The sequence below is a fragment of the Oncorhynchus tshawytscha genome, linkage group LG07 (genome assembly GCF_018296145.1).
Source record: "Oncorhynchus tshawytscha isolate Ot180627B linkage group LG07, Otsh_v2.0, whole genome shotgun sequence".
Classification (NCBI taxonomy): domain Eukaryota; kingdom Metazoa; phylum Chordata; class Actinopteri; order Salmoniformes; family Salmonidae; genus Oncorhynchus; species Oncorhynchus tshawytscha.
Genome location: NC_056435.1, coordinates 3,469,130 through 3,493,590, shown reverse-complemented (window position 1 = coordinate 3,493,590; position 24,461 = coordinate 3,469,130). Strand labels below are relative to the sequence as shown.

The 24,461-nt window shown below is 45.9% G+C and overlaps 2 protein-coding genes and 1 pseudogene across 21 annotated transcripts in view; 2 read left to right on the top strand and 1 right to left on the bottom strand.

Annotated features, from left to right (window-relative positions):
- Positions 1-13,164, top strand: part of LOC121846757 (inositol polyphosphate-4-phosphatase type I A-like) — a 51,397-nt gene extending 38,233 nt beyond the window's left edge. For 4 of the 20 annotated variants that reach the window (XM_042323893.1, XM_042323886.1, XM_042323888.1 and 1 more), the window contains 11 exons: positions 1,519-1,705; positions 2,295-2,513; positions 2,821-3,124; positions 3,511-3,543; positions 3,849-4,021; positions 4,715-4,838; positions 4,930-5,197; positions 5,279-5,376; positions 5,524-5,636; positions 5,812-5,966; positions 7,105-10,923. In XM_042323893.1, coding sequence (XP_042179827.1) covers positions 1,519-1,705; positions 2,295-2,513; positions 2,821-3,124; positions 3,511-3,543; positions 3,849-4,021; positions 4,715-4,838; positions 4,930-5,197; positions 5,279-5,376; positions 5,524-5,636; positions 5,812-5,966; positions 7,105-7,285 — 1,855 coding nt within the window. In that variant the 3' untranslated portion in view covers positions 7,286-10,923. The other 16 variants (XM_042323902.1, XM_042323901.1, XM_042323905.1 and 13 more) reach the window with 12 other exon arrangements.
- A 1,357-nt stretch (positions 13,165-14,521) lies between these two features.
- On the top strand, positions 14,522-18,371 carry LOC112267675 (annotated as a pseudogene).
- On the bottom strand, positions 18,212-23,114 carry LOC112266370 (protein unc-50 homolog). The gene is made up of 6 exons (XM_024443771.2): positions 22,987-23,114; positions 22,100-22,368; positions 19,946-20,066; positions 19,595-19,734; positions 19,401-19,508; positions 18,212-18,669 (listed from the first exon to the last, which is right to left on the bottom strand). The coding sequence occupies exons 1-6, from the start codon at positions 23,097-23,099 to the stop codon at positions 18,533-18,535; spliced, it is 888 nt and encodes a 295-aa protein (XP_024299539.2). The 5' UTR covers positions 23,100-23,114; the 3' UTR covers positions 18,212-18,532.
- Between the last annotated feature and the right edge of the window lie 1,347 nt (positions 23,115-24,461).

Genomic DNA, 24,461 nt, shown 5'->3' with positions numbered 1-24,461 from the left:
GCCTGTGACTACTTTCTCTGCATCTGCGTGACTGTCTCTGCGTCCTGCGTGACTGTCTCTGCATCTGCGTGCCTGTGACTGTCTCTGCGTCTGCGTGCCTGCCTCTGACTGACTCTGCCTCTGCGTGCCTGTGACTGTCTCTGCGTCTGCATGCCTGTCTCTGCGTCTGCGTGCCTGTCTCTGCGTGCCTGTGTGCCTGTCTCTGCATCTGCGTGCCTGCCTGACTACTTTCTCTGCGTCTGCGTGCCTGTCTCTGCGTGTCTGTGACTGACTCTGCCTCTGCGTGTCTGTGACTGTCTCTGCGTGACTGTCTCTGCGTCTGCGTGACTTTCTCTGCCTCTGCGTGACTGTCTCTGCGTCTGCGTGACTGTCTCTGCGTCTGCGTGCCTGTCTCTGCTTCTGCGTGCCTGACTCTGCCTCTGCGTGTCTGTGACTGTCTCTGCGTCTGCGTGCCTGTGACTGTCTCTGCGTCTGCGTGCCTGTGACTGTCTCTGCGTCTGCGTGCCTGTGACTGTCTCTGCGTCTGCGTGCCTGTCTCTGCGTCTGCGTGCCTGTCTCTGCGTCTGCGTGCCTGTCTCTGCGTCTGCGTTGCCTGTCTCTGCGTCTGCGTGCCTGTCTCTGCGTCTGCGTGCCTGTCTCTGCGTCTGCGTGCCTGTCTCTGCGTCTGCGTGCCTGTCTCTGCGTCTGCGTGCCTGTCTCTGCGTCTGCGTGCCTGTCTCTGCGTCTGCGTGCCTGTCTCTGCGTCTGCGTGCCTGTCTCTGCGTCTGCGTGCCTGTCTCTGCGTCTGCGTGCCTGTCTCTGCGTCTGCGTGCCTGTCTCTGCGTCTGCGTGCCTGTCTCTGCGTCTGCGTGACTACTGTCTCTGCGTCTGCGTGACTACTGTCTCTGCGTCTGCGTGACTACTGTCTCTGCGTCTGCGTGACTACTGTCTCTGCGTCTGCGTGACTACTGTCTCTGCGTCTGCGTGACTACTGTCTCTGCGTCTGCGTGACTACTGTCTCTGCGTCTGCGTGACCACTGTCTCTGCGTGACCACTGTCTCTGCGCGACTGCGTGACTGTCTCTGCGCGCCTGCGACCACTGTCTCTGCGCGCCTGCGACCACTGTCTCTGCGTCTGCGTGACTACTGCGCCTGCGTGACCACTGTCTCTGCGCGCCTGCGACCACTGTCTCTGCGTCTGCGTGACTGTCTCTGCGTCTGCGTGACTGTCTCTGCGCGACTGCGACTACTTTCTCTGCGTCTGCGTCTACTTTCTCTGCGTCTGCGTGACTACTGTCTCTGCGTGCCTGCGACTGTCTCTGCGTCTACGTGTCACGTGACTACTGTCTCTGCGTCTACGTCTAGTGTCTCTGCGTCTCTGTGTGTCTGTGACTACTGTCTCTGTGTGTCTGTGACTACTGTATCTGTGACTAATACTACTGTCTCTGCGTGACTGTGACTACTGTCTCTGTGTCTACATGTCTGCGATTCAGGGTAAATGCTGTGTTCTCTTAACACCACGCCCTGTCTGTCCCTGCAGCAGTGCCCTGTCCAGCTGTCAGTCTATAGTGTACATCCCCCAGGACATTGTCCGGGCCAAGGAGATCATCTCCCACATCAACACCCTGAAGACCCAGGTCAGCTACTATGCTGAGAGGCTGTCCCGCGCCGCCAAGGACCGCTCTGCCAACGGTCTTGAGAGGACCCTCGCCATCCTGGCCGATAAGGTGAGGGAGAGCCCCTGGCCTGGTACCAGGTCTGTTTGTGAGGGAGAGCCCCTGGCCTGGTACCAGGTCTGTTTGTGAGGGAGAGCCCCTGGCCTGGTACCAGGTCTGTTTGTGAGGGAGAGCCCCTGGCCTGGTACCAGGTCTGTTTGTGAGGGAGGGTACCAGGTCTGTTTGTGAGGGAGGGTACCAGGTCTGTTTGTGAGGGAGGGTACCAGGTCTGTTTGTGAGGGAGGGTACCAGGTCTGTTTGTGAGGGAGGGTACCAGGTCTGTTTGTGAGGGACCAGGTCTGTTTGTGACCAGGTCTGTTTGTGAGGGAGGGTACCAGGTCTGTTGGGGAGGGAGAGCCCCTGGCCTGGTACCAGGTCTGTTGGGGAAGGAGAGCCCCTGGCCTGGTCCTTACCAGGTCTGTTTGTGCTGTTTTACTGACCTTTGTGGGGTGTGTATTTTCTCTTCAGTCATAAACCCAAAGAGATCGATATATTGGTGAAATAATGTAATTTGTCATCATGTGGACGGACGAGAATACAGAATGGCCTCTCTTGCTTGGCTCAATTCCCGCTGTGTGGTTCATATGACCTTTACCCTCAGACTCGCCAGCTGGTGACGGAGTGCGACTGCAAACTGCTGGCCTCGGCAATCCAGGCGCTGAACGCGGCACGCCCCGAGTACATCGCCTCCAAGGCGTCACCCTCCGCCGACGCCACCGATCAAGTGGTCCTGCGCAACGACCGGGACACGCTGCTGGCCAAGTGGAGCGGATGCAACAGCCGCTCCTCGCTGCACGTCGACTGGCACGAGGAGGAGTGGGTAAGGCAAGGGGTCACCAGGGCTCAGGGGTTCACAGGTCAACTCCAGTTTAGCCTTCGTGGTTTAGGAGCACTTAAATCCAGTTCCAGTATTTAAGGAAGAAAGCAGTGTGTTTACTGAGGGATTTGTTGTGTTTTTGTTTGGTTTGTTGGTCCATCAGATGTCTAGACTGGAACTCTAGATTTTATTGGCTTTTGGTTATTCTCTTCTCTCATCTCTCCTCCCTTCACCTCTCTTCTACCCTTCTCTCCCTTCCCCTACACTGTTCTTCTCTTTTCTATTCCTCCTCTTCATTCCCTCCCCCCAGGAGAAGGTGTGGGTAAATGTAGACAAGAGTCTGGAGTGTATCATCCAGCGGGTGGACAAACTCCTTCAGAAGGACCGTCTGCCTGGCGACAGCAGCCAGGGGGACACTACCCCAGGCCACCAGCAGGGCGGCAGCAGTAAGAAAGGTAACCAGAGTACCAGGGCGTTCTGGATCAACCCCGATTGTATGACCCAGGAGGAGCCTTCATCATCACTACCTTCCTCCCCATCATCATCCTCCCTCCTGCCTGCTCTCACCCTGAATCTGACTCATGCATGCCCACCCAGCCCTGACAAAAACCCATGTAGGTTTCTTTCCTTTCTTACTTCACTTCACTTTCTTTTTGCTTTGTCATGCACATTTGTCCTATCATACTGCTATCATATTCATCATATCTCAACCTATTAGAATTGGTCTACCTTGTTTTTGTGCAGTATTTTGTTCTTAAACATTCCAAAGATGTATTTCCTATGTGTGAATGGTTCATTTTTCTCTGTGTTAGGTAGGTCTGTCAGTGCTTGTTATATTCTGGAGGCCAGCCAAAGTCCCGTTGCTGTGGCCTCCTATGTGCCAGCTCAGCCTACGTACTGTAGCCATCTAGCTTATTATGTGCTTACTGTACTGTGTGCTGTCTGCCATGTTGCTGGTGGTGCTCCCTAACCATGCATGTGGCACCTCCACCCCTTCCAGATGGCAGCCCCAGTGGCGAGGAGGCTTTCCCAGGTAAGAGCTCTGTCCTCTCCCCAGCTTCTGTCCCCCTGTCTCTCTGACTGCTTCCCAGCTCAGTGCCACTGCTTCGTCTAGCTCTATATATCACACCGTCTGTATGACACCTCTGTTTCTAGTACCTTATCAGAGATGAAGGACTTAAAGGCCAATGTGTTGTCACATGTTATTGTCTCACAATATATAAAGGAGTTGCAGCAGCAGTTTAAGGGTCTCAGGATGCTTTCAATGCAGAAGACTACATAGTGTGTGTTACTGTGTGTGTGTGTGTTACTGTTTTTGTTACTGTGTGTCTGGCCCAGGGGAGTGGAGCGAGGCGCTGTACCCTCTCCTCACCACGCTGACAGAGTGTGTGGCTATGATGAGTGACAAGGCTAAGAGCTCCATGGTGTTCCTGTTGATGCAGGACAGTGCTCCTACCATCGCCATGGACCTCTCCCTGCAGTACAGACGAGACGTGGTCTTCTGCCAGACGGTCAGCACAGGACACATGCACACATACTGACGTGCACACACACGCAGATGCAAATACATGTGTGCACAGACACCCATTAGCAAACACACATGTGCGCATACATACAGACACACAAGCAGTGAGGTAGAGTAATATGTGTAAATAAAAAGAGTATACCAAAATTAGGAACAATTCCTAATATTGAGTAGCACCGCCCCTCTTTTTGCCCTCAGAACATCTTCAATTTGTCAGGGCATGGACTACAAGGTGTCGAAAGCGTTCCACATGGATGCTGGCCCATGTTGACTCCAATACTTCCCACAGTTGTCTTGTTGGCTGGACGTCCTTTGGTTGGTGGACCCTTCTTGATACACACTGGAAACTGTTGAGTGTGAAAAACCCAGCAGCGTTGCGGTTCTTGACACTCAAACCGGTGCATCTGGCACCTACTACCATACCCTGTTCAAAGGCACTTTAATGTTTTGTATTGTCCATTCACCCTCTGAATGGCACACACACACAATCCATGTGTTAATTGTCTCAATGCTTAAAGATCTTTCTTTAAACTGTCTCCTCCCCTTCATCTACACTGATTTTTAAGGGAGATTTAACAGGCGACATCAATAAGGGATCATAGTTTGGTCAGTGTCATGGAAAGAGCAGGTGTTCCTAATGTTTTGTATACTCAGTGTTAATGTTAATATCTGTCTCCAGCTCACTGCCCTCATCTGTGGCTTCATCATCAAGCTGAGGAACTGTCTCCGTGACGATGGCTTCCTCAGGCAGCTCTACACCATCGGCCTGCTGGCCCAGTTTGAGTCTCTGCTCAGCACCTACGGTAAAGTACACACACTCCGCTCTCTCTTTCTTTATCTCTCTCATTCTCTCTCTCTGTTTAATAATTGTTCACTCTCTCACATACCTCCCAGGCGAGGAGCTGTCCATGTTGGAGGACATGTCGGTTGGCATCATGGACCTACGGAACGTTACCTTCAAGGTGACCCAGGCAACCTCCAGCTCCTCCCCCGACATGCTGCCGGTCATCACTGGCAACCGGGACGGCTTCAACGTCCGCATCCCGTTGCCGGAGACCATGTTTGACGCGTTGCCGCGGGAGATCCAGAACGGCATGCTGCTGCGCGTCCAGCCAGTGCTCTTCAACGTGGGAATCAACGAACAGCAGACGCTGGCAGAGAAGTGAGCGGGGGGGAAGGAATGATGGAGGGATGAAGAGTGGTGATGTCCCTGTATTGTTGACATGTCTCCTGTTTCTGACAGGTTTGGAGACACGTCTCTCCAGGAGATCATTAACCTAGAGAGTCTGGCCAGACTCAACTCCTACTATCAACAGTTCAAGGAGGTCTTACCTGAGGACTGTAAGTCACCATGAAGTAAATGGCCCTATATGGTCCTACCTGAAGTAAATGGCCCTATATGGTCCTACCTGAAGTAATTGGCCCTATATGGAGAATATTGTTAAGATGTAGCCTATAACATCTCCCCCCCCCCTCTCCTGGTCTCAGGCCTGCCAAGGTCCCGTTCACAGACGTGTCTACCAGAACTGCTGAGGTTCCTGGAACAGAACGTCCACGCCAGGAAGAACAAGAACGTAGACATCCTGTGGCAGGCAGCAGAGGTAAGCCCATTTTTTCGCTGCAGGGCCATGAATGAATTATTGGAGATGATCCTTTCGAGTCCAGTCCATTTCCTTCTGTATGGATGTTACTAATGAGGGTCCAGAGCAGGCCTGAAGAATAATTTTGTAGTGAGCAGCCTGCCGTCTATTATTTCCTGGTATCTCTCCTCCCCAGATCTGTCGTCGTCTGAACGGTGTGCGGTTCACCAGCTGTAAGAGTGCTAAGGACCGCACGGCCATGTCCGTCACCCTGGAGCAGTGTCTGATCCTACAGCACGAACATGGCATGGCCCCACAGGTCTTCTCCCAGGCCCTCGACTGCATGCGCAGGTAGGTGTCCAGCCCACTGCCTGAACTAAAATGAAACGCACACATATTGCTCGCTCCATATGCTGGGACAGTGCCAACTACAGGGTCCCTTCTCCCCCATTTATAAAATATAAGTTCTATTTTAATTCTCTGTAATTAGCATTGGTTCCTCGTGCAGCATCTGCTTGACAGTCTGTCTAGCCAGTTTGTGGAGAATGCTCCCCCATGATGACAGAGCTCGCTTTTCATACCCCCACATCATCCCCCTATCCAGCTCTCCTCCAACCCCATCCCCCTGTTCTCTGACACTGCTTGCTGAGAAGATGAGAAGGGCTAGATGAAGTGGAGGAGGGTAGAAGGAACAGAAACCTTGTGTAAGGATGTGATGACTCCCAGAACAGAAGCCCTGTAGAGTACAGTAGGTTATGTGAAAGATCTGTTGGGTAGTAATGCCATGCTGTCCTGCAGCTCCCTGCATGGTCTCTCGCTCCTCTCTTCACCTGCCCACTTCCTGTTCCTATTTGGTATGGGGAATTTTATGTGCATGGCTTGAGGCTGGCATACCCCCCCACCCCACCTGCTATTCAGGAAGTGAATCCAAATTCAATGACTTGACTGAAATGAAATGGATTGGAGCACAACCCCCCCCATATCTGTTGTCTGTGGTATGAACATGGAGAATCATCACTGTCTTCTCTTACCTCTTGATCTTTTCTTTCATAAAGATGCAGAACATTTCTCTTAATTTTTTCCTTTCTCTCTTTCTCTTCCTCTTTTATGACAATGTATTTGTCTATCATTTCTCATGTTTTTGGTTGGAATGATTTCCTTTATCCATTTTTAATTTGGGGTGTTTCTTGTTTGGGATTTGTTTCTGGCTGAATGGGTCTTTTCACGTTCCGTTCCATTCCATCCACTGACTGTGGCCCTAACCTTAATGTTATCACACCCCACCTGCACCATCACTGGTATCTCTCTTTGTTATCCATGGCTGATCATGGCCACCACATATCATTCATATTGTGTATTACCATCTCCTCCACTCTTATTGGCCACTTCATCCCTGTCCCAATGCACGTGTCCATCTATCTATCTATCCATCCATGCCACCTGTACTTTTTGGCCCCGGCTTCTCCTCCCTCCCTCCCCCTCTCCACAGCATTGGGACCAGGGAGGGGGTCACCCAGAAGAACCTGAGTGGCCTGTTGCCTGTGCGGGATTTCAGGCTGGACCCCAGCCTGCTGTACTCCCTGCCCCTGCTGGCCCTCAGCCCCAACCTGCTGGTCGTCTGGCTGTTCCTCAGCGTCGCCTACTTCCTGGCCAAGCTCCGCTGCAGCTGAAGGCACAGCCCCTCTGCCACCCAGCCCCACCTACTCTCGACCTCTACTCACCTCTTCTCTCTACCCATTCCCCCCAGTGTGTCCATCAGTCAGTCAGTCGGTCAGGAAGAAAGGCAAAACGTTAGTTTGTCAGTCAAGGAGGAAGACAGGCAGTCAGGGAGTCAGTCAGTCGCTCTATGTCAGTCTGTCTGGAGCTCAGCCGGGAGAACCCTCTGATTGGTCAAGGGCAGACCGTGTGTACCTGACTGGACTTTATGTGCGTCACTCGGCTAAACTGCCAGCTGTTCCACCCAATGGGCAGCCAGCACTCCTCCCGCCCTGCTCTCTGTCCTAACCAATCCAGTCAGAGCAGGAGGCTGGTCTAAAGGTCTATGTGCAGTACTGTATGAGACTGTTACTGTCAGTGTTCTGACATATTTCTCAGTTTAACACCCATTGTTTTACAACAATCAAAAACAAACAGAGTATGGAGAGAAATTTTGTGAAATATAGCCGGTCAGAAGTTTTAGCTGAATTGAATGGAAGTTTTGTCCCAGTTGTCCTTGAGTATTTATAATGCTGCTTCCCAACTCATGACATGATTATAACCATGCTGTTATGATAATATGATGTCATGGATCCTTTGGTTTTGCACACAGCTTATTTTCAGTCATGCAAATGTTCTGGCTTGCTTGACGTTTACGTCTTCCATAAGGTTTGCATACAGCATAAGCCAAGGGATAGCTTGGCCATGCAATATCAAGCTGATGTTTTGATCTGGTGGCCATTTTGTTGTTGTTCCTCAGGCCTTCCTACTCTTACAGCAGGAGAGACTTGTGTCCGCTTTCACTTTAAACCAATGCACTTTTTTTTCTCAACATTGTCATCTTAATGAAGATTATTTGCTTGTCTTGCCAATTGACACAGTTTCATCTTGGTTGGAGCCATTTGAATTGGCTAATTCTGGGAATGTATGATATTTCAGGGGACCTTTGTTGGCTTGTTTGATTATGCAGTGTAGTTTTTCCGAAGTGTTAATTTTTAGTTTATCAGATTTCATTTCATGTCTGTACCAAGTTTCCTATTTACTATAGAGTTTGTATATATGAATTGGTTCTTTGTTTGAGAACCTATAAGGGTTGCAGTTCTATGGAAATGACAGAGGGAGTGAAGAGAATGTACATGGGCAAACCTACATGGCTCCCTACCACCAAATGATGCACTACCTCTGACCAGTAGTGCACTAAATATAGGGGATGATTTGAGACACAACCCATGCTTGTTGTGCCAAATGTTTTAGCCAGGTCTCAGATGGTAGATACAGGTCTTGGATCTTTATTCCAGGTCAGAGTATTACCTCCAGATCTCCCAGTAGCCCAAATCCATCCCGCTTCCACAGAGAAGTGCCCTAGAAAGGGAGATTTGATATCAGACTCTTTGGGTTACTTCCAAGCCTTGCACTCTGGACTTCCTGGTCTCTGCCGAGAGAGTCCACACACCATTAGCATATACAGTAGTTGCTATCTAGTCCCATAAAACATGATTAGCTATCTAATGGTATATGCACTCATTAATATGTAGACTAGTGGTATTATCGTTTTCTAGCCCCATAGCCTCTCTCCATTTTAATTAGTATAATACCTGTCTTCAGTGTTACGTCCCAAGACGGCCACACTCAATCCAATCTAAAGTGACCTACTAAAGAAATGGACCATCCGTCCCAAAATAGCCGCCTCTGTGAGATTGTCATGCTTGTCTTACAGCCCCTCCACCCCTCATTTCCAACTCCTCGACCCCCCACAATGGAAAACTGGAGGGATTCTTTTGTCCTTGTTGGTTGAGCTTTATGCAAGCTTCTTATAGGCCTCTCACCTGTGTGACTGGTATGAGAGCTAGGCTGGGTTTAATGGTGTATTTAGGTTAGTTCAATGGTTTGGTTTTGAATATTCAGAGTTTTTTTTTTTTTTTTAACTGATTTTTGTGCAATGTTACTGTTTTACATGATCAACAAATACGTAAGTACATGCAGTATTTCTTTCTCAGTATTCTACAGTATTTACTTTTTCAATCTTGTAAATCCATATTGTAAATAATAGAAATGTATAAAATCAGATCATCTATTGATAAGTATGCTGGTGTAGAACTACCTCTTTTGTCCCATGAAAACACCATCTGACTGTCAGCCAGGGGAGGAGAGCTGAGGGGACAGCCAGGGGAGGAGAGCTGAGGGGACAGCCAGGGGAAAATGTGCTCCATGAGAGCATCACCCAAGTTCTGTCCCAAATGGCACACTTTTCCCTATGTAGTGCACTAATTTTGACAAGAGCCCTATAGGTCCTGGTCAAAATAGTGTACTATATAGGGAATAGGGCGCCATTTAGGACACATCCCCAGTATGTACAACGCTAGGATGGCGTTTGCTTCAACCAAATGTGAAATAGCTCCTCTTGCTGGTAGGTCCTAAGAAAAGAGTTGGATTGCTCCATTCTGGGGATACATGCAATTAGGAGCCCATTCTAAAGTTGTAGAGAATTGCAGAATGTGCTGGTGGCAGTTGGTTCTGCTGGTGTATTTAATTCCCATGAAGAAACCCACTGCGTTAAACATGTTGTAACCATAGTGATGCTAAATCCAGGAATAATTCCAACTAAAACCAAGTTCCTGACTCAATTCTCAAGTTTTATTTTTCTGTTTCTCTTGAATTCCTTAGTGCTTTTGACGATAGAGAATATATTTATATTGCGTTGCATTATATTTTCATGCTTGTCTGTCTAAATACTCAAGATTTGCTAAATATATGTATTCTTATGGAAAGTTTGATGTGATTACATCATCGTCATGCAGGTGTCACTATAATGAGAGGGAGAAATTCTAGTTGCTGTTCCAGATATCATTGTAGTAACCCTTGTCTGGTACTTTGCCAAGTTCCAACCCAATATCAGGGTTGCTTGCATAACCATTTATGAATATGCTCTGAAATAGTAGACTTTTCTCCCTTTCGCTCTGAAATAGTAGACTTTTCTCTCTGAAATAGTAGACATTTCTCCCTTTCTCGCTAATGCTTCTCTCTGAAATAGTAGACATTTCTCCCTTTCTCTCTAATGCTTCTCTCTGAAATAGTAGACGTTTCTCCCTTTCTCTCTAATGCTTCTCGCTGGAAAGTGAAATAGCAGTCATTTAGTCAGCAGCCCAAAGAATCAGCTTTAATGTTATGCAATAAACGTCATGCCAAATGTATCAGAGGAGAAGGTGTATACTTCACTATAGAGTATTTGAATAGTTCTGTTTGTTTTCCCTGGAATGGAACTGTTGCATTGAAATTAGAATGTAGAACATTTAAGTCTGTGTGTTTTGCTATTGCTCTTGTTTCACTTTATCTGTGGTGCTCGTAACTCTATCTAGAAAGCAGGTCTTCTGTACACAGTATTAGTGTTCTGTACCGCTCCCTCCAACAACATCCCGATATTTCCCGGGACAATCCGTCCGTTCACTTTAGCTGTTGCCCACATGTTTCTTTGACAGTGGCGTCAATGTGTTGGTTGGTTTTTGGGTTTCTCATTGTCTTTTAACACGAGCCCTTTTTTGTTTTGTTTTCTTCACTTTGCTGTCATCCTCTCTATCTGTGCTTGCCCCCCTCCCCTCCCCTCCCCTCCCCTCCCTCCTTTTTTCCCAGTGAGGGCTGCAGACGGGAGAATACCATGAAGAACGTGGGATGTCGCAAGTATGCTTTTAACTGTCTGCAGCTCAAGGCCTTCCCCAAACATTACAGGCCCCCCGACGGAACGTTTGGGAAGGTTGACACTTGATTTGGATCATAATCTATTCTATTGTAATAGGGACAGCAACAACAGCAGCATAAAAAAAATGAATCAATGGTCTTCAACCTACGGTAGTTGCGGAGGTCCTGTGGTAAATGCCTGTGCACTGAATCGATGCATATTTTCCATTTTCAAAGAAGAATAGCAAAAACTATGGAATGGGGAAAATGCCAAACCACTACTGGTTGAGAAACGATATACAATTTATTCAGACCTCGCATACATACTTTCTAGATGGTTCTGAAGTTGTAGATAAGTCAGTTGGGACTAGTGACAACACTGTCTGGTTAAATTACGTTTTTAGCGTAGTCAAGATACAGCAAGGAGGTTGTTTTCCTGAAAAGATGGTCACTGATTCTTTACCACTATACACAGATGACTTTTAGTTATTTTCAGAGCCTCAGGCAATCTATAGGTCACCAAATGTTCATCCTGGGACGATGCTACTTCATGCTGACTATGTTCAAAGTCGTGTCTCTCAACCCATAGTTAACATGTAAACTGGGATTTGTACATTTGGTTGGCGTCATTGGCCAGATCCTATGCATTTCAGAGTTCTTATTTAGGGAGTGTTTTACGTATGGACTACACATTGTGGAAGTCAAGCTAGTCTGACGGACTTGATGAAGGATTCCTTCCCCACGTGGATTTAGCAGTACTCTAATCCTGTAGAGCAGGGGATCTTTGAACGTTTTCAGCTCCAGAACTGAATAAGAAATTGACCATCCTCCTGTGACCCAAATGGTTCACCAGTGACCAAAATGAAGATTAAATAGTGTGTGATTAGAGCTGTATTCTCATAACTCACGACCCACCTCTTGCATGCCCAGGGCCCACTTTGGAACCCGACCCATAGTTTAAGAAACCCTGTAGAGAGACGTCCCACAGACTGCAATGGCAACCTAAGACCAACCAGAGCTTTCAGTGTCTGATGCGTACCTCACCTATGTCCTGTTTCCCTTTTCATATCTGTAAAGCCTGCGTTTAACTTCTTTGCCAAATGAAGGGTTGTGATTGTGAATGGATTTAGCTGTGTGGCATTATCTGGTAGCTCACTGTGAAGACTTAGCACTGTCTTAAAGGGATAGTTTGGGATTTTGGCACGAGTTCACCCGGGAGTCGGGTGAAGTTAGAGGTAGTTTCGCGAGCCAATGCTAACTAGCTTAGCACAAAGAGGGCCTCATTGCCAAAATCCTGAATTATTCCTTTAAGACTTAAAGAGGAATATTAAAAAACTATGTTCTAGAAAGATCCACTTCCCTCTTAACAAGTTAATTTCTGGAAAAAGTTTGGTTTGAGGGTAATAAATAAAACATAACACATTATAAGATTGACTTGTAAAGGAAATCGAGTAGATTATTTTCTGTTCTAATGTTGAACCAAGTAAAGGCCAGTAGGAAACCATTTAAACACCCAAGAAGCACTTTTCTTTAAGGTCATTTTCTGCATTTGTTGCACTGTTATTTTAGGATTGTCTTGTTGGCAGGCGTTGTTGACCAGGGTAAAATAGTCGGTAGAATGTTATCGGTATGGGAGTTACATTGTACGTTAATCTGGAAACTGCTGCTCAACAACATATTTGTCATGTCTATTTTCACCACCAAGCGGCAATGTCAACTTTCTGTTTTGCAACATTTAATGAGATTGCAATTTGATACACAATTGAGCCAGAGGAGACTTGACCCTACAAATGAGTTGTGTGTGTATGTAGCAAAGCTTCACATATGTTTGCTTTTCAACAGGCACTTCTGTACTGCACATGACAGGATTTACCCATAGACTCAACTGTGAGATGCAGTTTGTGTACATTTAGTCTATTGTTTACTGTAGTGTCTTTCATGCTCATAAATATTTTTAGTATTATTGGAAACATATTTTGCTATCTGCAGACTTTATTTTGCATTTATGTACTATACTATAGGGTATAATTCAATAAGTGTTGGGATTGGATTTGTATATATTTCTATTGTAATGAGCGCATATCTTGTATCCTGCACAAAGAGGATATCTGTATAGGCCTGACTGTTGCTTTAGATGAAGCTTTCATCAATATCTGACGCTAATAAAAGATTGTTCAACGTCTTTGTTTTGTCTTTGTAATGGGAGACTTGAAAGTTTACATCAAGATGTTGGGTGTTGGAAGGTTCCGTTCTTCTCATTGCAATTCATTGTATTCCAGAATCTTATCTGGGTGACTCCAGCTAGAGTGAAATGTCATCCAGCCAGGCCACAGTAAAACAAAAACCTTGTCTGTTTACTAGGGTTTTGTTCTCTGCAAGATGCCACTTGTTATACAGTAGCAAAGCTGTAGAGATATGAAGCCAGTTATAATGTCTGTGGTGACGTACTCATAGTCACAACTAGAAAGAAACAAGGTTCAACAAATTTTGATTCCTAAAATACAGTGCTACTTGAAGACAATGGCAGCCCCATTGGCATACGGCAGACTATGGAGATCAGCGTCTCATTTCCAGAGGTGGAGGTAATTGGGTTTATTTTTCACTTCTCATTTTGCAAAGGAGTGCCGGGTCGAATTTCTTGGACAACTGTCAGGCCCGTAGTGACGCACAGTGAATGCAAATCTACTCTGCTGTTAGCCCCATTTGTAATCCTGTATTATTTTTATTTAATCATTCATATTGGACGCACTTTATTTTGACTAAAACATCTCTGGAATATATACATATTTTCCTCCACTGTTCAGGATATGTCCAAAGATTGGTATTTTAATACGTTTGACTGCGTTAGGAAAATGTTTTGGAGATCTACAGTCTGCTAAGAATACAGCCTTGGCAGACATAAGCAGTCCACATTCATGTGGTCTATTACGCTCAATCACACTCCAGTCCAGAGGGTGGCAGTAATGCACTCAACATCTGGGTTGCACACTGAAGAACAAACAAAAAGGGGGAATAAGAAGAACTCTATAGTAGTGGCTGCGGTTCCGTGAAAGGACATCTGTTTCTCGCAGAGGAATGGCTTCTCTTATTAATGTTGGGTCGACATACTCAAATTATACAGACTTTAATAATGCGCTCACCGCATTCGAAAATGAGACTTTTGTCCAGTTTTACGGCCGCGACGCAAGAACAATTAAAGTCAAATGATTAAATCCAAGGCACCATTACAATCCTGAGTGGAATTATGTGACCATACATCTGACTTGTATACACGGTGGCAGAAATGTCTTATCACATTATAAAGGAGTGCGTCCAAAAACGAGGTAGCTAACTTCCATTTGTAGATGACTTTTTTTTGCTTGTGTCCATAGTCATTTAGCCTACATATCTGCTGACAAGGGGGCACTGTTTTGCAGCCACGGTCCGTCATAAGAATATTTCAATGTAATGTTTTCCAGGACAATAACTTTTTTTTTCGTAATGGGGACAGTATAAAAAAAACTAATTAGAAATGTATTAAGTTTTGCATTGTTTGAACAATGCGAAAGAAACGAAGAAACGAGGTGACCAAAGGGATTCGAATGGTGATAGACACTGACACAAAGCTAAGAGAACAGGCAAGAAAAAGGCGGCCTGGATCTGGAGCATTGCCATTACGTTGCCACAACGTTGGGGATGTTACACCCTCACATACAGTGGTGTGGTGGTGGTATTTTTTTTAACCTGTCCTCGAACAACCACCCGGCAGTCTCGAGCTTACACTCCGGTTCGCTACGTGGACTCCAACGGTAATCAGCTTGGTAATAACAGACTTCAGTTTACCAACCTTTTGACCTGTGACAGGCCGGAAAACTCTGGTTATCCACCTACGTGTGCAGGACATTTGTCAATGGGTTTCGCGTAGCACTGAACCATTACAAATATAATTATATTTCAATGCACAGAACGTTAGCCCGGTCAATTCGAAAAATGCATTGAGAAGCCAGTTCCAACACACACACACATGTATAGCTGGCAGGGTTACACATAGGGTTTCCATATAGGCAATATCAGATATTCTTTACTGCTGCTCTACTCGGCCTGATAACTTATGATTCAATTCCTATACTGTGTGTCTTCTCCATTCATTCCGATATAAAGGTGCATGACGAGGTGTAACAGACATGCTTTAGTCTTTCAAAGAAGACGAGTCCGCAACGACAAACTATTGTCAAGCACAATCTTGCGGGTAAAGAAATGGTTGACAAACTTAGATTTTGGAGTGTAATGTCCCATGTAATGTTACTGCTGTTCTGACTGTCGTTGAATGCACCTCTAAGTGTTCAAGGAGGTTCGAGAAGAAACTGGTGCTTGACGTGGACACGGGGGTGGATGATGCTCAAGCCATCATGATGGCTCTCACAGCCCCAAACGTGGAGGTCCTGGGGATCACCTGCGTAAGCGGCAACGCCTCCCTGGAAAACTCCTGCAGGAACACACTGCGAGTCCTCAAGGTCTTCCAGAGACTTGAGGTAGGCCTGGTGGAAAGACTGCTCACTTCATTAAACAACCATTTCATTTGTAACGATCATACAATTTTGGTGGTAAGCTTATACTCTATGACTGCTGTGTTGCGTTAGATCCCAGTGTTCGGTGGCACTGCGGAGCCTCTGATTGGCCACCCCCTGTCGGCAGGCTCCTTCCACGGGCAGGATGGGCTGGGGGACGCCCCTGACCCAGATGCCCTGGGCCTGGAGCTGCTGCAGACAGAAGGGGCTGTCATCAGGCTGGTCAATGAGAACCCTGGAGAGGTCGGTAACAAAAGGGTTAGGTTCCTAGGCTAAAACCAAACCTCAGCACCCCTAGATCTATGAGAAATGTCTTTGCATTGGGGCTTGGAATCCAAACAAGAAGGTATTTTATTAGGATCCCCATTAACTGTTGCGAAAGCAGCAGCTACTCTTCCTGGGGTCCACACAAAACATGACATAATACACAACATTAATAGACAACAGCTCAAGGACAGAACTACATACATTTTTAAAAAGGCACACATACCTACATATCAATGCATACACACAAACTATTCTAGGTCAAATAGGGGAGAGGCGTTGTGCTGTGAGGTGTTGCTTTATCGCGTTCTTTAAACCAGGTTTGCTGTTTATTTGAGCAAAATGAGATGGAAGGAAGTTCCATGCAATTAGGGCTCAATATAATACTGTACCTTTTTTTAAAAAAAATCTGGATTTGGGGACTATGAACAAATCCCTGGTGGGATAAGTGTGTGTGTCAGAGCTGTGTGTAAGTTGACTATGCAAACAATTTGGGATTTTCAACACATTGTTTCTTAAAAAGAAGTGATGCAGTCAGTCTCTCCTCAACTCTTAGCTGAGAGAGACTGGCATGCATAGTATTTATATCAGCCCTCTGATTACAATGAAGAGCCACTCTGTTCTGGGCCAGCTGCAGCTTAACTAGGTCTTTCCTTGCAGCACTGGACCACATGACTGCACAATAATTAAGATTAGACTAAACTAGAGCCTGCAGAACTTGCATTTTGGAGTGTGGTGTCAAAAAAGGCAGAGCATCTTTATTACAGCTAGACTTCTCTCCATTTTTACAACCATTGAATCTATATGTTTTGACCATGACAGTTTACAATCTAAGGTAACGCCAAGTAATTTAGTCTCCTCATCTTGTTCAACGGCCACACCATTCATTACCAGATTCAACTGAGGTCTAGCACTTAATGAATGATTTGTACCAAAATAAAATGCTCTTAGTTTGAGATGTTTAGGACCAGTTTATAACAAGGTCTAGTGCTTTGTTGCCAAGACGTTAATGGCATTTTTTTCCCCTTCATAGTAGATGTCTGGATTGACTCAAGTGTTTCTCTGTCTAGGTGTGCCTGGTAGCTATGGCCCCGTTGACCAACCTTGCCCTTACAGTGAAGATTGACCCCACCCTCCCTCAGAAACTCAAAGGTCTCTTCATCATGGGAGGCAACACTTGACTGTAAGGGCTTTGTCTATAATGTAATTTGCATAGGCCTAGTGACTTATCAACATACTTTGTCATACAGTCAATTGACCTTGTAGGATGTTATGAAATTATGTAAGTAATAATGACCTAATAATAACGTATTTGTTTCTTGGATATTATGTGTTTGCAGCGAGGGGGAACACCACAGTGTGTGCAGAGTTCAACTTTGCTGCCGACCCGGAGACTGCTTACATCGTCCTGAACCACTTCTTCTGTCCAACCTACATCACTACCATGGGTAAGAGCACAGGTTCTGGTCATCTACCTATACAGACTAATTAAAGGCTCACACACTACCAGGCTTATTGTAAGTACTGGTCCAGCTCTCACATCAGAGCAGATGGGAGGAAATGAGACAAGGAGAGGTGGCCACTTTCAATTATTGAGATTCATCCACTGGCTTACTTAGTAATGAATTGTCTATCGAAATATCACTTGCAGCCTTTTTACAAAGATTTTACATTTTGTTTGAGCAAATTGATTAGTCTTTTCTCCAAACACACTTGTCCCATCTGTCTCTAATCTGCACTCTGCAGTCGTTCTGTGACAACTGGCTGGCCCAGGACTCAGACAAGGCCCGCTTCATGAAGAACATCTTCAAACACACCATGGACTTCGCTACCAACGTGAGATGACAGCTGGCCCGGGTTTCGTGACGTGCAACTCGTACACCATGGCGACGGCCATCGGTGACTGTTTCATGTGGGTGTCTGAGCCGGTGGCGGTTACCGTGGAGCTTCAGGGGACCGACACCTGGGGCATGATGGTCCTGGACAAGCTGGGAGTCCTGGAGAAGGAGCACCAAGTTGTCATCATGAGGACAGTGGACCTGGAGAGCTTCAAGGGGATGTTGGACTCCCTGAAGTAATAAGGGAACTACACTGATACCGCTGTCCCATATTACTTTCAATTGTTTATTTTTACAAAATTATAGGGGGGGGGGCTCCAAAATTCCACTCTTCGTAATGAGTTTTGTACAGATAGATCTTGATAAGAGGGAGACAGTTTGAGGTGGTGGATATGTCTCTAGTGTTGTTTTGACATGCCATTATGTTCTGAATCACCAATCATTTTACTTTATCAGAAAATAAATATTCTACAATGTTAATTTTCTGATATAGTCTTGAGGTCAACAGCAAATGTCCCTGAGTGATGTTACCAGGTTACTTGTTTTAAATTGCATTACTTTCCTGTTAATGAAAAGGGGATGAAGTAAAACCTCTTTATTGAAAGTGCTCAGGAATGTACACTCAGAGAAATGCCCCTTCGTCCAATTGAAATACAAATTCACCACTTCTTTACTTCTATTTCTCTTCAATAAACAAGATTTTCAGTACGTCATATTAAAAAAAAGAAAACAAACCGAGATATAATCTTAAAAACAATCCACGATTTGTGTATCTTACAGCCAAAGTATTATTTACAAAGTATACAAAACTGCATCACCCCATCCAATCACATTCCAGAATGAAAGCATTGTCCATGAGTCCATGAGCCACCTGACTGTGAGCTCTGGTCCTGACTAGTGTCTACTGGACGCGGTACTTGTAGAACCAGCAGAGGCCCTTGGTGAAGTTCCATCCCAGGGAGAGCGAGAGGATGTAGAGGAGAACTAGCAGGGCGAAGGGGTAGAGAAGAACCACTGTGTTCTGCAGTTGGGGCAAGGCTGAGGAGGGACAGCGAGAGAGGAACTGGAGTAAATATACAGTTGGTAGAGGGTCTGATGCTTTCACCCCCAGTGAACTATCCCTTTAAAGGTGAATAAAACCACAGAACAAATATATAAATGTGATGCATCCGCTTGTCGTTTCCACTCACTACCAAATATGGCAGTGAGAGGAAGCGGCAGGTAGCCTAGTGGTTAAGAGCATTGGGCCAGTAACCGAAAGGGTCCTGGTTTGAATCCCTGAGCCGATTGGGTGGGGAAAATCTGTCTATGCTCTCAAGCAAGGCCCTAATTTCCCCTGTAATCGCTCTGGATAAGAGCGTCTGTTAAATTAAATGTAAAATGATGCCCAGTGGCCACCAGAGGAAGGATGACCGACATACTGCAAGTTTTGAAACATTTGATCTCAATACAGTTTTCTGTTCCCAAAACTAGAATCTGTTATGAACAGAGTGGACTTTACCCTTTGCAAAAGTTGTAAAAAAACACATTGTTTAGGAGTGCAAAAGGGAATTGAGTTACAGCACATGTGCACTTAACAGAGTAGGTTCTCTCTAACGGAAATATGCAGATGCATGCTAGAATGGGCCAAGATTTTCTCGCTGGCTCGTGCTTGGCTATGCCCACCTCCTTGCTTGTTCTGCCCACTATGACTCATTTGTTCCCATTGGAACAGGCTGTGGTCTATCTTGGTTTAGCTATAAAAAATCTTTGTTAAAAGGGGACCTCACCATTGTATCCCAGGAATGTAATGTATAGATAGTAGCCGATGGCTGTCAGCCACAGACTGTTCCCTACAAAGTACCCCAGGAACCAGTCTGAGTTTATCACTACGATATCTGAAACAAACAGCAGAGATCAGACACCGTTACAACAAATAACACCGTAACATGTTAGAAATGTGTAATAACAAGTCTGCACTCACGGTTTATAAAGAAGAGCTGTAGGAAGTGCAGGATGACAAGCAGGGGGTAGAAGGCATTGAGATGCACATCGAATGCGTAGCCCCACTCTACATCATAGTCCTTGCTGGGCGGCTTCAGCAGGTACTTATTGGTGATGAACCTGGGGATACAGCACGGACAGGAAAGGGCCTTTAGAAGATCATGGGGAAGGACCAACATTTGCACAGCCCGAAGACAACCTCTACTCTGTATCTGAAGGGACCAGATAGACATACACACAATGATGCTTCTGGCTCCATCTGGCCTCATAGGCTTCCAGCCATTCCATACACCTTATGTCCATCTAGCTCTTTCTCTAAATCTCTACTCACCACATGAGTGTGGAGATGAGCAGGCCCACGCCGATGCAGTCTATGAACACCACCCACAGCAGCAGCTTCAGAGTCTCCACAAAGCCCATGTCCAGCACCAGCCCAAAGCCCACTGTGGACACTACACACAGAGGACGAGAGACCGGTGTCAACCACAGCCACAGGACAAAAGCAGAAAGATGATATTGTAATTTGTAATATATTTGTTTATTAGGATCCCCAGCAGCTACTCTTCCTGGGGTTCACATGAAACATGACATAATGCAGAACATTATTAGTAAAGGACTGAAATACATACATGTAAAACATCACAGTCTACATTTCAGTACATGCACACTATCTAGGTCTAATACATAGTAGTACAGTGCAAATGACTATACAAGCTATATTACATTGCTGTCTCTCTTCACAGTCCCTTTTGTGCAGTAAGGTGTGCTATTTTCTGTTTTTTAATTGGTTTTATTTCTAGCTTGAGTTACCTGGGGTGGCAGAGTTCCATGTAGTCATGGCTCTATTTAATACTGTGTTTCCCAGCCTCTGTTCTGGACCTGGGGACTGTGAAGAGACCTCTGTTTGCATGTCTTGTGTTGTACCGGTTAGTGTCCAAACTGTGTACCAACTGCTTGAACAGACAGTTTGGTACCTTCATCACATCAATACCTCACACAAAGACCAATAGTGATGCAGTCAATCTCTCCTCAATGTTGAGAAAGGAGAGACAGACATGCATGATACTGACACTTTCCCTCCATGTACATCTAAGTGAGATACGGGCTGCTTTGTTCTGGACCAACTGTCCTTCTTTGCCGCACATGACCACACTATTGGGCAGTCGTCCAGGTGAAACTACACATGACCACACTATTGGGCAGTCGTCCAGGTGAAACTACACATGACCACACTATTGGGCAGTCGTCCAGGTGAAACTACACATGACCACACTATTGGGCAGTCGTCCAGGTGAAACTACACATGACCACACTATTGGGCAGTCGTCCAGGTGAAACTACACATGACCACACTATTGGGCAGTCGTCCAGGTGAAACTACACATGACCACACTATTGGGCAGTCGTCCAGGTGAAACTACACATGACCACACTATTGGGCAGTCGTCCAGGTGAAACTACACATGACCACACTATTGGGCAGTCGTCCAGGTGAAACTACACATGACCACACTATTGGGCAGTCGTCCAGGTGAAACTACACATGACCACACTATTGGGCAGTCGTCCAGGTGAAACTACACATGACCACACTATTGGGCAGTCGTCCAGGTGCGGCAAAACTAGGGCCTGTAGGACCTGTCTGGACAACTGAGATGTCAAAAGGCTGAGCAACGCCCTATCACGGACAGACCTCTTTCCTTTTAAGCAACCATCGAGTCTATATGTTTTGACCATGACAGCTTGCTATCTAGGGTTACACCCAGCAGTTTAATCTCCTCAACTTGCTCAATAGCCACATCATTCAATAATAGATCTAAACGAGGTTTAGCATTGTGCAAGTGATTTGTCCAAAAATGATGCTTTTCATTTGAGATATTTAGCACCAGCCTATTGCTAGTTACCCGTTGTAAAACTGTCTGGAGCTCTGTGTTACGTGTCTGTTATTTATTTTACTGTACAAGTCTAACAAAACAGCTCCCACAATCATATTACTATCAATTTCTTTCAGTCATTCAGTGTCGAGCACGTGGAGTAACTGATCATCAAAACATTTCCTTGAGACTACACAGTCTCATCACAAACGCTTTATGTCTCTGATCTGTTTTAATCACATGTGAGATGAGACCAAGTCAATGGAATGGAAAGAGGGTGGAAAGAGGGTCTCAATGGAAAGAGGGTCCCATAACCAGGCATTAATACTCCAAATGATACATTCAATCCTGTCTGATTGGTGGTTACATCTTACACAAGAAAGCCTTATTGCATCCTATTTTGAGTTTGTTAATGATTTCTGTTGCTGCTTCATTTCTAATCAAGGCTTTAATATGATGCCTTAAAGGTGCTTTGCTTTTTGTTGGGGTTGTGCATATTTATACTTTCTCTAAATTGCAAAAAGCTATTCTAGTGGTCAAACGATTGCTACACAGTTCCCACTCCTTGTTATTATAAAGCACACTTGTTCAGAAACACCCAAGATACTGACCACAGAGCCAGATGCTGAGTAACACCAGGAAGGCAGGGTCGTCTCTGGCCCACTGGTCCTTGGTCTGCTTCCTGTAGTGGAAGTTACGATACACTCTCTGTGGGGAGGTGAACAGGTAGAGCATCTGCCACACGGCAAACTCAAAGTCCATGGCTTTGAAGTGCAGCAGCCTCCTCAGATATTTGTAGCGCTTGGCGCCCGCTGTGTGGCGTGCCGCATCGCGGGCGCTCAGGCTTCCGTTCTGCGGCGAGGTGGTCGGTAACATAGTGCTGGGAAACACAGGAAGCATCACGATGACCAAATCAGAGCCATAGATATACAGAATTTGATTTACAGTGGAGGTGCAGTCTTCCCTTTCTGCCTGCATAGGGCTCACCTGGTGACACAGTACTGTCAGCTTATGTCAACATCCAAGAACCTGTACAATATTGACTTTTACCATGCAATTACAGTAAGTCATTGCAACAGTCACACTGTCAGTCTGTCTGCGGTAGTTTAGTTTAGACATCTTACTAGCTATCTGATATGTCTGTAACACTCTCCAGCAGTCACGACAGATAGTGTGATATACTGTGCTCAGATTTTTGTTGACATGCCAGGCTAACAGACTAGTAGTAGCTAGCTACTAGATGGCTCTTGAAAGCTAACGTCAGCTGGCAAACTGTGGTTTTCCCTGCCAACAATATTGTTTAAACTAAAGTCAGTTGTGCAAGCGAGTGTCAAAAGACAAACGTTAGACTAAACAAAGTAGCTAGCTGACGTTAGGTCTGTTGCATAGACCCTTTGATGGACATGGAATTGGCTGGCCATAGTAGCACGTTAGCCAAGACTACAACTGAATGTATGGTTTAGTTGCAAACTGCGATAAGAATGTTGGATAAACGTACCTACTGAACCTCTTATTTTGAGAAGAAAGTTCCTTTTCCTCAGAAAAAATAGCTCTTCCGGACAACTGAACACGTAGAAACTTCCGGTAAGTGACCAAGAGGCGCTTCGACATTGCATCTTGGGAAGTGTAGTCGGAAAGAAATTAAACAAGCTTTGTTGCATTACAATCTATCATAGCATATCACCACTCCCCTCTGACATAGCCAAAATAAAAGTATGGATATGGATTTTTGCATGTGTTTTTAAATTAAATGGGCAGTATAATGAATATCTGTGTAAAAGCAGTATAGCATAGGTGATTCAGAGTGTTTATTAGTCACGTGCAGGGTTGCAGGTGTGAGTGTAAATCCTAGGCTTCGAGCTCCAACATGCAGGAAATGTCGATGGGCGGAGTAACGGGGGGCGGGGCAAATGTCCATAGGTGGAGTAGCACGGGGGAGGGGGGAGCGGGGTGCAGGTAGCTGACTAGTGGTGGCTATTCAGCAGTCTGATAGTTTCTACCCTCAAACTATTGGCCAGTCTTTCAGTTTTTGCCATGGTGCTCCTGTACTGCCCACTTCTGAGTAATTGAAGCAGGGAGAACAGGGCATGGCTATGGGGTCCCTGATGATCTTCTTGGCATTCCTGCGACACCTGTTCTTGTCAACTCAGCAAAAAAAGAAACGTCCCTTTTTCAGGACCCTGTCTTTCAAAGATAATTCATAAAAATCCAAATAACTTCACAGATCTTCATTGTAAAGTGTTTAAACACTGTTTCCCATGCTTGTTCAATGAACCATAAACAATTAATGAACATGCACTGGTGGAACGGTCGGTAAGACACTAACACTTTACAGATGGTAGGCAATTAAGGTCACAGTTATGAAAACGTAGGACACTAAAGAGGCCTTTCTACTGACTCTGAAAAACACCAAAAGAAAGATGCCCAGGGTCCCTGCTCATCTGCATGAACGTGCCTTACGCATGCAGCAAGGAGGCATGAGGACTGCAGATGTGGCCAGAGCAATACATTGCCATGTTCGTACTGTGAGACGCCTAAGACAATGCTACAGGGAGACAGGACAGACAGCTGATCGTCCTCGCAGTGGCAGACCACATGTAACAACACCTGCACAGGATCGGTACATCCGAACATCACAGGATGGCAACAACAACTGCCCGAGTTACACCAGGAACGCACAATCTCTCCATCAGTGCTCCGACTGTCTTCAATAGGCTGAGAGAGGCTGGACTGAGGGCTTGAATATCTGTTGTAAGGCAGGTCCTCACCAGACATCACCGGCAACAACGTCGCCTAAGGGCACATTTCCACCGCCGCTGGACCAGACCGGACTGGCAAAAAGTGCTCTACACTGATGAGTCGCGGTTTTGTTTCACCAGGGTTGATGGTCGGATTCGCATTTATCGTCGAAGGAATGAGCGTTACACAGAGGCCTGTACTCTGGAGCGGGATCAATTTGAAGGTGGAGGGTCT